The 14,418-nt window shown below is 37.1% G+C and overlaps 1 protein-coding gene across 3 annotated transcripts in view; it reads left to right on the top strand.

Annotated features, from left to right (window-relative positions):
- Positions 1–8,688, top strand: part of ATP8A1 (ATPase phospholipid transporting 8A1) — a 206,621-nt gene extending 197,933 nt beyond the window's left edge. For all 3 annotated transcript variants that reach the window (XM_054582124.1, XM_054582126.1, XM_054582125.1), the window contains 2 exons: positions 6,737–6,828; positions 8,038–8,688. In XM_054582124.1, coding sequence (XP_054438099.1) covers positions 6,737–6,828; positions 8,038–8,135 — 190 coding nt within the window. In that variant the 3' untranslated portion in view covers positions 8,136–8,688. The remainder of the gene's footprint in view (positions 1–6,736; positions 6,829–8,037) is intronic.
- Positions 8,689–14,418: the final 5,730 nt, after the last annotated feature.

The following is a 14,418-nucleotide window of genomic DNA, read 5'->3' as shown; positions in this document are numbered from 1 at the left end:
GGAACATAAGCTGAGACCATGGCTGCCAGCCCTCACTTGCTTTCCTGTGGCCTAAGGGCACCTCACACACCAGCTGGTGCCTCTCTTAAAATATTAGCACTGGCTTTTGTTGAGCACTTACTGCGAGCCAGGTGCTGCACTCAGCACTTCACAGTTACTACCTCACTGAATCCCTATAACAACTGCATACAAATCCATCACCCCCATTTATCCCAAGTGGGGAAACTGGGGCTTAGAGAGACTAAGTTCTCAAAATCAGAAGTGACAGAGCTGGGCCTTGAGCCCCTGTCCATGGCTTTTCAAGGCCCTGTTCCCAGCCATTCACCGTTCTGCCTCCTTCTGCTACCTTTTCAAGAACATGAAAGAGCAGCAAAAACAGCCTACCACTGACCCGAGAAAGTCCTTGACCTCTCTAAATCGGCATGCCGGTGTATGCGATGGGGTAGATTAGACCTATTTTCAGTGTTAGAGACATTCTTCTCCTCCCTCCACCTTCCCCTCTATCTCTGCTCTTTCATCTAAAAATTTCCAACTCTGTGCCAATGGCCTGGCACGAATAGTCTCTCAATAAATGCTTTTGCTCTCTTTCATCCCGGCTATAGAAAGGATGTGCTAAGAGTTCTAGTCCACAAAATTAAACCATTGATTAACTACCATTAGAGAAAGCCCTCTGATGATACTTGTTATTATCCTCAGGAGTAAATTTCTCATATTTGCGTGTTAATAAAACTTACCTTAAGGCCCTCCACGTGACATTTAACTTTTGTGGTTTGTGGTATATTGCTGACAACTCATAAATCAGGTTGAGAGTTTGGTGCGATGACCTCTAGATTCTAAAGATTTGATAAGTCTGTGATGTATATAGCCCCTTCCATGAAATAAAGTAAGAGAGTCTAAAAGGAAAGAAGTGAATCCCACCATACATGACCTCCAACTTCTCCAGAGAAAATGCATCAGATCGATGTCCTCTCTTGCCCAGCTCACTTGCCTAAAATAACTCTTCAGCTTTTCTCAAGCACTCAAATGAGTTGGCTATTAGCTGAATACCACAGACAAAAAACTCTGGTACAACACGTATCCCATGCTGCTGCTGCTGCCTGTGGGCGACCGAAGGGTGCTGATGCCCAGCATGGCCAGTGTCCTCCTGCTAGGTGACAGCTAGAGGAGGAGGAAGAGAAAAGATATGGGAAAAGAGAAAAGCCTAAACTAGTTGGAAAAGTTTTCATGCTGAACTCATTGCATTCAGAGGCAGTAAGGAACTGTCAGATTGATTTTACAGCCAGGATTATTTTAGGAATCTTGGACAGTGATACTAATGTCAAATTTTTTAAAGTCCACTAATTTTATCTACATTTTCTTCTTTTCTTTTTAAAGATTTTATTTATTTTTAGACAGAGAGGAAGGGAGGGAGAAGAGAGGAAGAGAAACATTAATGTGTGGTTGCCTCTCACGTGCTGGCTGCTGAGGACCTGGCCCTCAACCCAGGCATGTGCCCTGACTGGGAATTGACCCAGTGACCCTTCTGTTCGTAGGCTGGTGCTCAGTCTACTAGCCACACCAGCCAAGGCTTTATCTACATGTTCAAAGAGGGAGAAAATGGGATTTCTATGTATTTTAGCAATATCAGACTTCCTTTAGTTCCAAAACACCATGTTATTTTATGCCTCCCAGTATTTATTTGCACATGCTCTTCCCTTATCTAGAAGCTGATACTCTCGCACAGACCTGGCTCTCCAATTCCTAGCTTGCAACACCCAGCTCAGATGGAATTACCTCAACTTTTCACAAATACAGCTAATTCCTACTCTCTACATTTTGCTTACTCCTCTGTTTCTATACTTATTACCTATATTATGTATTTGTTTACCCTATGTTTGTTTGTTTCCTACTAGATTGAACTCCTAAGGAGAGGTCTTAGCCTTGGAACCCAACACCCAGCATAGCACCAGGAAGGTAGTTGCACTCAATAAATAGGTGGCAAAAGGATGAATGAATGGTCAAGGGAAAGAGGGCAGGAAGGAGGGAAGGAAGGAAGGAAGGAAAGGAAAGGAAGGAAGGGTGAGTAGAAGAAAGTATAGACTAGTGAGTGGTAAATAGATGGTTGACCTGTGGGTAGTTAATTAAAAATATGATACATAATAACATAGAATTCTTGACACATAAGTTACACTTCCCAAACTAGTTATGTCCAGAATAATAATGGTTTACATTTTTTGTCATAGAATGATGCAATTCTTAAAGTAGATCTTGTGAGTTGATCATCCCTAATTTTTTTAATCTCCACTAAGTGATGCTATTATGTCAAGCAATACAGAAAATGAAATTCTGCCAGAGAAACTGTAACTTGTAAGCAATGTATCCAGATCAATATTTGCAATGATTAATTTTTGTCTTTACTCATTGTCAAAAATTAAAACATTTTAGTTAAAATAATGAGTCTTTTTTAGAGGAAATAGTATGCCACTTACCATATTACCCAGTGAATTAGGTATATTCCAATTTTACATCAAAACTTTGGGGGGAAAGTGTATTTCATCATTTTAAGTATATTGCTTTTGAGCCATGGATATTAGTAGAAATTGATTTAAGCCTAAATCTTTGGCAGAATAAATCCAAACCTTACCCCTGAACACTATGTAGCCATGGCTAATTATTTTTTAATAAGAAAATGTCATGAGTGAGACCCTGCTCTTTGCTGTGACCCCCACGTAGACATGCTGCAACACTAGGGAGCAGAGGCATCTATGATTCCAAAATCAAAAAAAAAAATTTTTTTTTTCAAAAACCAATTTTTTCCTATAGGTTTATAGCAAACCTTTCCTGGAAAAAAATGAAACCATTTGTTCTATAAATACAAGGACATTAATAGTGTTTATTTTTTCTATAATGTAAATGTTTATACATTTTATAGCAGAAATATTAATTTGGGGGGCCTCTCAGATCCCACTTGAGGGTATTAGTTCTACAAATTGTGTGTAACATCTTATTTCCTCTTTAAAAAAATGTAAATTCAAAACCCAAAGGATTAAAATAAGAGATTATAGATACAGGGTTCATTGGAGACAGGGCAGTTATTTTGGGATATTTTTATATGCATGTGAAACAGTACATCTTACAGACAGACCAATATGATAGTAAGACTCTTAATTTTTTATATCTAACTGTAGGCATTAACCAGGATATCAGCAGCAGCCATTAGTAAGTAGAATTTTAGCCCAGGATCTTCAGGTCCGTCCTCATTGCTTTGCCCATCACCTTGGTCCATGGCCTTAGCTTTAAGGAAGAGGGTAGGAAAGCAGGGATAGCAGATAATTTGGTCATGTAGATGGCAATGGTGGTCTCTCCCAGTCTTTTCCTGTATTATTTATTTTAATAAACAGCAATTATAACATTGCCCAAGAACTAATATAAAAGAAACTATATGTCTCAATTTTTACACTGGATTTTATACCAGTATTACATACATTTCTTGGGGCTCAGGATAGGCAGACATTTCAGATAATTTTCCCAGCCTACTCATCACTGTGCCAATTGTTCTGTCCAGCATTTGTAAAGAAAAGTCACAGGACAATGCAATACTCTGTCCTCCAGAGCAGAGATCAGGCTGGTTATATTCATTGTTCATCTCCCCACCAACAGTACCACCTAGTGCAGGACAGCTGTCCCGTGCTGCACATTAAAACAGTCGATGAACAAAGGGTTATTTACTTTCCAGAGGAGATCCATTCCAATGAGTCCACCAAAATAGCCTGGCAACCCAATATAAAGACAGATGAGAGTTTACCACTCTTAAAAGATTACTGAAAATACCTGTGACAACATGTTCTGGGGCAATAAGGGAGTTTTACCTATACTTTTTAATGTTTCAAAATGAAGTACTGTTTTGAAACATGCTATCTTTCCACCTCACCTCCACCAGGTATCTCAGTTGCAAAAATTAGTGAGCTTGAAAATAAAGTAATGTTATTTAAGTGGTGGTTGTGTATGTAATCACATTAAACAAATTCATAATTTGCATAGCTTGATATGTAAATGAAAGACCATACAAGATTGAGTAAAACTACTAAATAAGAGTTGTACAGAAGATGCAGTTTTAGTGAGAAGGAATCTTTGAGACTTTTCTCACCCTGTGTTCAGCAATTCACCAAAAACTGAACTTTAAACACACCTATTAATGGTTAACATGTTACCAGTATATTTTATAATGTGACTTCATAGTAATATCAGTACCTATAAATGTCAGTGTCACACAATTGTATAATTTCAATCTGATGAGTAGTAGTTCCCTAATTAAGGTAGGATAAGACTAGAAAACTACAATTCATCATCACTTACTATTTATTAAGCAGCTGCCTATGCATGGCATTTATATTCTCTAGAGGGGGACCCGGTTCATAAGAACTAAAGTAATAGATAGCTAAGGCCAAAAACAAAAACAAACCCTCGTAGTTGGCTGCTAAGGAAGTGGAGTGGGGGCATTACAAATTAAACTCCTGTAACAATAGACATCTGGTGTTGAGCTAGTGTTGAATATAAACCAAGGCATCAGAAGTGATCCTCTCAAAAGCATCTTTTGCTTTGTGATGATCTCTGTTCTTGTTGATTTTTTATAAAAAGTTTTTGGGGACCTTGGGAGCGGTGAGGGGAAAGGTATGTGTGAGTGCTTTCTGAGTGCCCTCCCCTGTGCCAGAAGCTACGCCGTGGCCAGAGGGGTAGGGGTTGCCTTCCTGTTGGACAGGAGGTGACTGAGAAGGGTTTGTTTGCCTGAGGATGCCCAGCTAGTAAGGAACAGACTCAGAATGAAACAAAGTAAGACGGCTAGCAGTCCATGTTTTTTCCACAGTAACGTGCTTCTTTCCCAAAAAAGACTTTCTGTTTGTTTTGTTTTGTTTTGTTGTTTTGTTGGAACACAAAATATTGGCTTGATAGAAGAGATGATTGAAATTCAGTGTAGCCATGTATGAAATGTTACCAAACAAAATTGCATTATCTTATATAGGTAAGTTGCCATAATGTGAAAGACAAAATTCTCATGTGTGCCTTCTTAACACTTTGATGTTGTAATGTTTAAGTATTAGGCATTTTGAAAGGGCAGCCTGAAACCTGGAAAGTGTATTTTGGGAAGAAGCAGCTGTATAATGATACATTACAACCTTCTAGTCTAACGTAGTCATTTCCACTTTACTTCCCAGCACCCCAGCCGCCAAGGCTCTGCTAACAACATCAGGCCACCTGCTGCTAAAGCTGCCCACTTCCCTGAAGCAGTTACATATTTTAATGTCCCTCAGGGTCCCGGGGCTGTAATGTTAGTAAAAAAAAAAAAAAAAATAAGTGACTGTAAAAAGGGCCCCTTTCCCTTCTCCTTATCTGTTTATTTCACTGGCAAGAATAGGTTTTACAAATATTTGCAAAACCACTGGAGTTTTAGATGAATTAGCTTTCTTGCCTTCATGTAGCTAATTCCCGGTGACAATAAAGTATGTCTAATAATTACCAGTTAACATCCCTCGACTTTAAAAAATATGTGTGGAAGATTACTACAAATGTCAACATTTCTAAATATTTTACTTTAGAAAAAGCCTAAATATTTGTGTAATTACAAGTTCATTTTGCAAAGGATTCTTTCTTTCTTTTACATGTGATAAAAATTGTTCCATGTCAGGGTCTCAAAATCACTGGCAAAATACAGACCTAACATAACTTACAGCAATTTAACTGAAGTTTTTATAGTGGGAAAAATACAAGATGGAAAATTTTCAACTGAGTTAGTTCCAGTGATTAAAACAAAATTGTATAAACATTTGCTGCAATGCATATAGATTACTTATTAGCTCTTCATGCTTATTATGTTCTTTGATATCAAAGCAAGGCTTTAGAAATCAACCAGTAGAGAAATAGTTGATTGGGAGGATTGATGATGTTTCAAAAAGCATTTCAGGATTATCATTCAAATTCCTGAATTTAGCCAATATTTGAATTCCCTACTGTGTAAGACAGTTCTGCATGTAGTGAGAAAAAAATAGATGCATTATTTCTTGCAGTGTGCTTTTAAAAGTTACATAATTAATCAGGTGAATTTGTTCCTGTGGAAGAGATTGTTCTAAACATTTATTGAAAAGTAAATATTTTGCAGTCACATTTTACCTACTATGATTACTTTCTGAAAATAGTTCTTTTATTTTAAAATGAAACTAAGGGACACATTTCATACTATATAAGTGGTAATGGAATTTTTCTAATTAAAAAGCCTATGAAATTTCTTCTTTGTATAATTTCCAGGGTTTCTTTACATAACAAAGAAAGAATATTGTGCACCAAAATATATCCAAAGTAGGAAAAATTTTTATTTTTATAATTAATTTATAATTATTTTTTATTTTTCAATTCTAAAAATGCCATGCTTAAAATATATGTAATAAGCCAACCAGGATTTTAGAAGCTAAGAAGCTACTGGAAGATTTTTTTTATTTTTTATTAATTGTATTGTGCAAGCTCTGTAGCTCCATTTGGCTGAAACATAACTGGGGTGTGGGGATTATTGGGGACAAAATAGTCCTCTATTTAAACTCTTGAAACCCCATTATCTGAGAAAATGGGGGTGAAAAACAAATCACTGGACTACAGATTTCTCGGGCAATCTTTTGTTTAAGTCTACGTCTCTCTGGTGGTCCTGTGGGCACACGGGGGTCTCTGCTGAGCTGATCACTCATTTCACATGTTTGCAACTGCTCCGCAGCCTCACAGAGAGGGCACAACTGCTCAAGAACGTCTTTAAGAAGAACCACGTAAACTTGTACCGGTCTGAATCATTGCAGCAAAACTTGCTCCGTAAGTATCTGAGTTCTTCTTTTTGTAAAAATTCTACCATTACTTCATAGCATTCGTGGGAACAGTGTTTTCACTTTAAGGATATTGAACTATTTAAAATTATCACCTAACGCCACTTTAGCATATTTTGCTACGTGTTATGTGAATAACCAATGTTTAGTGAATCTTTTAACCTCAGTCATCTCACTTTTAGCAGAAGAGATAGAGCACTTGAACATTTTGCTGCTCTCATTTAAAGAAAAATATTTCCACATGCCCCTTGCTTCCTTAAATCTTAAAAAGAACCAGTAAAATAAATCTTAACTCTTAAAAGCTCCCTCAGTATTGTTATCTTTTCTACTTGAATAACTTTGCAATAGCCTTTTCAGCTTTCATGCACAACAATGAAACATATATTTTCCCCTTCAAAAATATTTATGAACGTTTAGAGTTGTAAGAAATTACTAGGTATCATGCCCTCGTAACATTTCAAGGATCTAAAAAAAAGTATAATATATAAAGCCCTCTAGTAAATGTATTTGTGTTAGTAATATATCTTTTGTTTCATGTTGTTTCCCCACGTAATTTATTTTCACTTATAGATACTCATGTTTAATGCTTTTGCTCTTTATACTTCAAGAGGCCTTTTCTAACGATGTGATCCCCTTGGGGGCCATTTCTTATCCATGTGCCCCCGCCAACCCTGTTGGAGCTTGAGTGAGTTTATTTGTAGTTGCCCAAAGCCAAACAGAATATTGTCTGAGGGAAGAAGACCATTTTCCACCATTCATAGTTATGGGTGCTTATCTCCTCTTCGCTTTTATTCTTACTTCCCTCTCATCCACCTGATCTATGTGGACATTCATGAGCCCACTTGACTAGACTCCCCACCCCTCTGGTAGCCCAGATGCAAAAATTAGGTGGATTGGACCTGTGGTGCTGAATGGAGAATTGAGAGGGGTTGGGAGTGCTGGCTTGTTCGTCAAGGGAGTGGAACTTAGAGAATCTAAGCCAGTCGTCCATCCCACTCTTCATTTTGCACTCGAGTCTGTGGGGGTTTTGGGGGGGATTTGGGGTTTTTTTGACATTAGAAGTGTGTGTCTTCATGCTTTGGAGGGGGGCGGGGAGTGGATTAGTTTGCCAAGTTAGTAAATGAGCACTCAGAACTCAGAGGAACAGAGATTCTCAGTGACTTCATGATGATCTTTTCTATTTTATCTTAACTTGCAGACGGGTATGCTTTCTCTCAAGATGAAAATGGAATCGTCTCACAGTCAGAAGTGATTAGGGCCTACGATACCACAAAGCAGAGACCTGATGAATGGTGACGGGGAGGGGCTGCCAGGAGGCGCTGCCGCGGCTCTGAGGAGAGCTCCCCCGTCTTCACCGGAACCTGCCGGCCCATTCCAGCCTGGTCCAAGGAGGAGAAAGGTGGATCTGATCTCATGTCGCTGATTGACATTCAGATTCATGTATATTATAGACATCAGCACTGTGCAACTCTACTGTAACACCATCTCTTTCAGATTTTTTAAAGTATTTGCTAAGTCTTTGTAAACAGAAATCGGAAATGACCTTGTATCTTGCCAGAGTGCTTTCTTAAACTGAGAATAGGTCAGTGTTCTTAAGCTGTTATTCTGGGGCTGTAACTATCAATTTATTGGAAATACCCCACGGCGGCCAACCATTATGAAACTCTAAAATGGTAATAAGTGAAAGGGACTCTTGATATCCAGACTTAGATTTCAGAATATGCTGAAAAAAAAAAAAAAAAACCAGCATTCTTAAGGAACTGACTTACCTTTACTGAGGAAAATTTCTAAACAAGACATGAATAAGTGTTTGTGTCATAAATTATCTCAGTAAACGTTTGCCAAAGAAGTTCAATAAGTGTATTTTTCATTCAGTAGTCATTTGCCCAGAAATTTGAGAGAAAGTTTACCTCCAGTTCTGCTATGAGATCTGCATGCTTGACTTTTCAAATATAAGAGTGATTTGCAAAAAAATGAGTATTTCAAGGCATTTGCTACTAAAATCTGTGATGTTGCACCTTTGGCCTTACAAACGCTTCTTTCTTGTTTGTCGTCTCTATTCGTTAACTTAGAGGACACATGTGGTAATGTGATTCTGTCATTATGAGACCAATTTTTAAAACTGTATGTCTCAGTCATTTCTAATGAGGTTTCATCATCATTTAGATTTTTCTAAAAATCTGGCTTCTGCGGTAGATTGAGTGACATCATTTCGTCTTAAAGTTTTCTCTCTTAAGAAAAATATGCTTACATGTTCATGTGGGATTTCTAATGCTTCTGTCGAGATGTTTGGAATATTCTGTCAGATAAATGCATGGGCTTTTGTACTGTGTTTTGATTCTCCCTGTTCGTCCCACTAGAGATGCCTGCTGTCTCACATAGCACACCCCTCGCTATGCCGACTGCCCTATACTTAAGACTGAGAATTAACTTCACAGTTCACTTGTCAAGCAGCTGCCAAAATTAGTCTCATACTGTTGATTGGGACAAAGAAATAGTACATTTTCCCCATTTAAAAAATACCTATTTTATTCAAGCCTATAACTTTACAGTCAAAGAACACTTTTCCTCGTGAGTTGGTTTCATCAATATACTTTAAGATGTATGTTCAGTTTAATTATTTTCCGCATTTTCAAGACACCTCCTAAAAATGCCTGTTTTGCTACCAACAATAAATGGTGAAGGGGCTGTTTTAAAATCACAACCAGTTTTCTACGCTATTTTTAAAATAATGCTTTCATTTAGGAAAAAATAAAAAAAGAATTCTAGTTTTCAGATACTCTTAAGAGATTGAAGCAAACTTTTTGCCTTTTATTCAAAAGCCTGTTTGCCTTTATGTGGACTTACCAGCAAAATGGGTAGAACTTCCTCTTTAAAAAAAAAAAAAGTCAACTAGAATTGAGAGGTGATTTTTCCAAATCACTCCTTGAGTTTAGTAATTTCACATTCTCTTCACCCTTTTTCTCAGTCTAGGTTTAAAATGAACCTATACATCATTTCCTTCTCAGTGTTTTTAGCTATTTGGTTACAAGCATGCCTCCCACATTTTCTACAAATAAAAGAGGTTATAACACATATATAATTCTAACCTAAAAAGGGCAAGGAGTTGAAATACTTCACTTCCCAGGCCCTTGCCATTTGGGGTTCAGATTAAGAGAACAGTGGATCAAAACATCTCAAGAGACCACAGGTGTAAGCTCGTCTTCAAAATTCCAAAGTCACGGACTTGAACTGTCTACCGAACGGATATTTAGAGTGGCTTTTCTGGGTCTCCCAGTGGTGATAGTTGAGGTTAAACCACAAAAACTAAAAAACAAGAATGACAAACCTCCCTCCAGAGAAACCTAATAGCAGTTACAGACGACAGTTGCTTCCCTTTGCCCTCACCTCACCAGGGGCATTTTTCTCCAGAACTTTAATAGCAAAGTAGGATGACTATAATAAAACTGAATTTTATGACTTAAGAAAACTGAAAGTTTTATTTTATCTTGAAACATGGATTGTTCCTGTGGAGCTCTTCAACGTGAGTCGAATACTCACGGTTAATAATGTGTAGGATCATGACTGGAAATATGACTAATTTATGTTTTTTTGTCCCATGGCTCTATATTTGAGTGATCAATATTAAGTCAATTTCTTCACTTCTTTGGCGGGAGTCAGGGTGGGAATCAGGGAATGATCTCCCTGGCGAAACTTAAAATGTAACGTTACAATGGCACTGACTCTATAGTGTTAAATTAGGGAAAACCCTCTGATTTTTCAACCTTCCCGAGGGAAAAAAAAGTAACACAGTTTAACCAGGATTCTAATAAACAGTTGAAGTGACTTTCCACATGTATTTTCTGAAATGAAGGACACGTACTCTTCGATTAAAAAGTCCCTTGTAGGGACCCTGGCAAATGCTAACGCCATTGCTTTACAATGTTTACAATTCAGAAAATCCTCCTTACAGCAGAAAGTCCTCATTTGTTTCACATCGAAAAGCTGGGAGTTGCTTCATTAATGTTGATCAGTACACAGTGACATTACATATGAACTTTCTAAATGTTTTATATAACATATAAAAATATATTGGTGTCTCACACCCAGAAAGATGCTATATGGTTGAAATTATTAGCAGGAAAATGGTGTTTCTCAGGAATGTAGTAAATTTAAAATGATGTATGTCCTCCCTCCCCTGCCCCACTCTGTCTGAGGTAAGCCTGCTTCAGCAGTATTGTGGAGTTAATGGAAAACTTTTTCTAGTCAAATCGGGTGACTGCATATTCAGCTCAATAATATTAACCATTTACATAAGTTGTGTGGTCATTAGATGGAATCAATGATTCCTCTAAATTTCTGGGGAGGGAATGAATTTGAGAAATCAGCATTTATTCTGATCATTACATTTTATATTTTAATTTTGCAATTCAGCATTCTAAATATCCAATGTAAAAGTCACATGAGAATATGCTGTGCATTGTGCACACTGTACCTCAACTATAAACCGTCATTTTAAAATGTTCTTTCAGGAAAGGAATGATAGTCAGAAAGTCACAGGTTGTATATTTGTATTTTTCAAGTTATTTATAACAATGTCATTATTACAAAGCTAAATAATCATTAGTGTTTATTTTTGTGCAGTTGATCTTTGACGGTTCTCAATTTTAAAAATGTATTATCAAATAAGTCTCTACTCTCATAATCATCTACAAAATTTATCAAGAAAATCCCCACCCCATTCAAAGATACGGGCCAGGCCTATGAATTCTTTTTGTCAATTATTTAACGTAACACCATGCAGTTTTACCTAAGTAATGCTTTTTGATGATGAATATTTCTATAATGCCTCTTAAAGAGACCACAGTCTGATATTTCTCATGTTAAAATAACTGAAGTCACTTGTGAAACTTAGTTATACGTTGCTGCATTTTAATTAACCTTCAACAGCTATTAAAATGGAATGTAAGTTAAATTTTGAAAGAAAGGAAATAAGTGTTTTCCATTTTCCATCTCGATTTATTTTCTGTATGAGAGCAGCTGTGTTTTTGATAGGTTTATGGTTTGCATGAATTAATATTTAAAGTGGTCTAGGCCAATGCATGGCTATTGCTGTAAATCTTGATGTTTATTTTGCCTTTTAAAATTCTATCATGGCTTACCTGGAATTTAATATTCAGTGGATAAATTAATTGGTCCTCTGCACAACTTTTTTTTAGTAAATTATTTTACAAACAAATTTGAACAAATTTAATTGAAACTTTTGTTTAGCTTACCTCTGAGGATTTTTTTTAATAAAGCTCATAAAACTTCTCAGCAAATAAATCTCCCTTAAGTAGGAAAAAAGCTAGATTTCATACTTGCTTATTTTGAATTAACAGCAACTTTCCATAGGTAAATCTGCTCTTGCAAAAATGTGAGCAGAATATTAAAAAAATATATTTTTATGTTTCATGGTTCTAGAATAGAAGCCATAAATGCAGTAAATACTGTTTGTTGTTTGTTTTACTACTTGAAGCTTCATTTTTCACATTTTCAAGTTTATTAGGTTAAAAAAAAAAGGCAGCCTTGGAAGGCAGCTATTGTACTATGGAAAACTGCAGTTTGCATTAAAGATAAAATAGTATTTTCAGCTCCATGAAAACCATTCCTGCTGAAACTGCTGTAGAAATTGTGAAGCTGCATGAGTGGAGAGTGTTGAATCTGTGATTATAGTAGTTTTCTCAGGTTTGTTTATCTCGATGTTCAATGCACTGTGTTTTATAAATAGTCATTAAAGTTGAGTAATATCCAACTCTATGCAGTGTTATGTGTCATTGGCCTTTTGTGAATGTGCATGTTTTAAACTGCAAATTTTAAACATTTTGTCATCTAATTGTTATTAAAAAATGAAATAAACTTTACCATTACATAAAGAAAATTGTTAGTTTTAATTGCCAGTTTTAGAAACTATACTGCTTTATAAAACCTTCAAATCCATGTAATCATATAAGCCAAGAAGTTATATCCATTTAATAGCATTATTAACGTGTTTTGTTTACAACCCCAGTAGTATATATAATATCCCTTCATTTTTACCCAGCTAAATGAAGCATGAAGTGGACTGTATTACCTCTAGTTTAGTAAGAAGGATAGCTTTGATAATTAGGTATTAAGAATATCTCTAATGAAATTATTATATTGATTCTTTGGTCAGAAAAGCTTCCCAGGTTTGTCCCCCTTTCATATTTAAATCAGCCTGCAGGTCAACAACTAACTCACGGCCCCATCTTTCAGGAAGAGTGAATTTCTTAAGGTACCTAAACCCACCAAATTCTTTTAAGTTCATGAGAACGTGGTCGCGTTTAGCCATTAATAGTTAAAGAAAATGACCAGGAAATAGTAAAATTTCCATGTGACACAGAAGTACAGGAAACATCAGAAATGAGGACGATAGCTTTGTCAAAAGTAAGCCCCGTTGGGTAAAAGGTAACAAAAGCCGTAGCCGGGTAGCTTGCTGGATGGGATAGGGTTGGTTCCCAGAGGGGCACTGGGGAGGCGGCCTAAGCAGCCCCTGGTTTTACCAGAGTGAGGCAGTGCATGCCCAGCTGTCTGAGGCCCCTGTCCTTTCCCACAGTCTTCCCAAGGGCAACGATTGGCGGAGGGTACCCCGACACCACCAGCAAAACAGTGTCCACACAGAAAAGTTACCTCTGAGTTAGGTCAAATGATTTTCACATTCAACTTCATTCCCCTTAAAATAAGCACTGTTTATACTGATCCTGTACTGTAAGATGCCTTCTAGTGTAAGGAAACAGCAAACTTGAAATACAGTCCCATAAATTCAATCCATCATCCCCGTTTTAAAGTTTTTGTAAGCTAATGGCACTTCTAACCTAAAACTTCATTTCAGCAACACAGAGCCACTCGTTTTCACAAAGAAAGATCTTCTAACCTGGATAATTTCACTAGTAAGCTAATAAAAGTTGTCGAAAAACACCGAGCATTTTACCATTCAGGTTTTTTTTAGAATTATTTAAATTACCGGGTGAGACTGGCTAATAAAACCATGCAGATTTCAATGTACAGCTCTGGGACATAATCTGCGTACTGCGTCATGCGCTCAGCATCCAAAGGCAAGTCCTTCTGCCACCTCTTACCCTCTCCCACCTCCCCTCACCCCCCTTCCCCTCTGGCCGTCATCCTACTGTTGTCTGTGTCTGTAAGGGTGGGGGGTTTTTTGCTTAATCACTTCATCTTTTTCCCCCAGCCCCCCAATCCCTCTCCTCTCTGACAGCTGTTCAGTCTGTCCTGTGTATCTATGATTCTGTTCCTATTTTGTTAGTTCATTTTGTTCATTAGATTCTACATATAAGTAAGGTCATATGGTACTTGTGTTTCTCTGACTGGCTTATTTTACGTAGTATAACATTCTCCAGGTCCATCCATGATGGCACAAAAGTTAAGATTTCCTTTTTTACAGCCAAGTAGCATTCCATTGTGTACATGTACCACAGCTTTTTTTATCCATTCGTCCACTGATGGGCACTTGGGCTGCTTTCAGGTTGTCTATTGTAAATAACACTGCTATAAACAGAATGTATTCTTTAAATTCATTTTG

The sequence above is a fragment of the Pteronotus mesoamericanus genome, unplaced genomic scaffold (genome assembly GCF_021234165.1).
Source record: "Pteronotus mesoamericanus isolate MK-2021 breed Mesoamerican mustached bat unplaced genomic scaffold, CSHL_Meso_final contig_68, whole genome shotgun sequence".
Taxonomy (NCBI): domain Eukaryota; kingdom Metazoa; phylum Chordata; class Mammalia; order Chiroptera; family Mormoopidae; genus Pteronotus; species Pteronotus mesoamericanus.
This window is presented reverse-complemented; position numbering and strand designations above follow the sequence as displayed.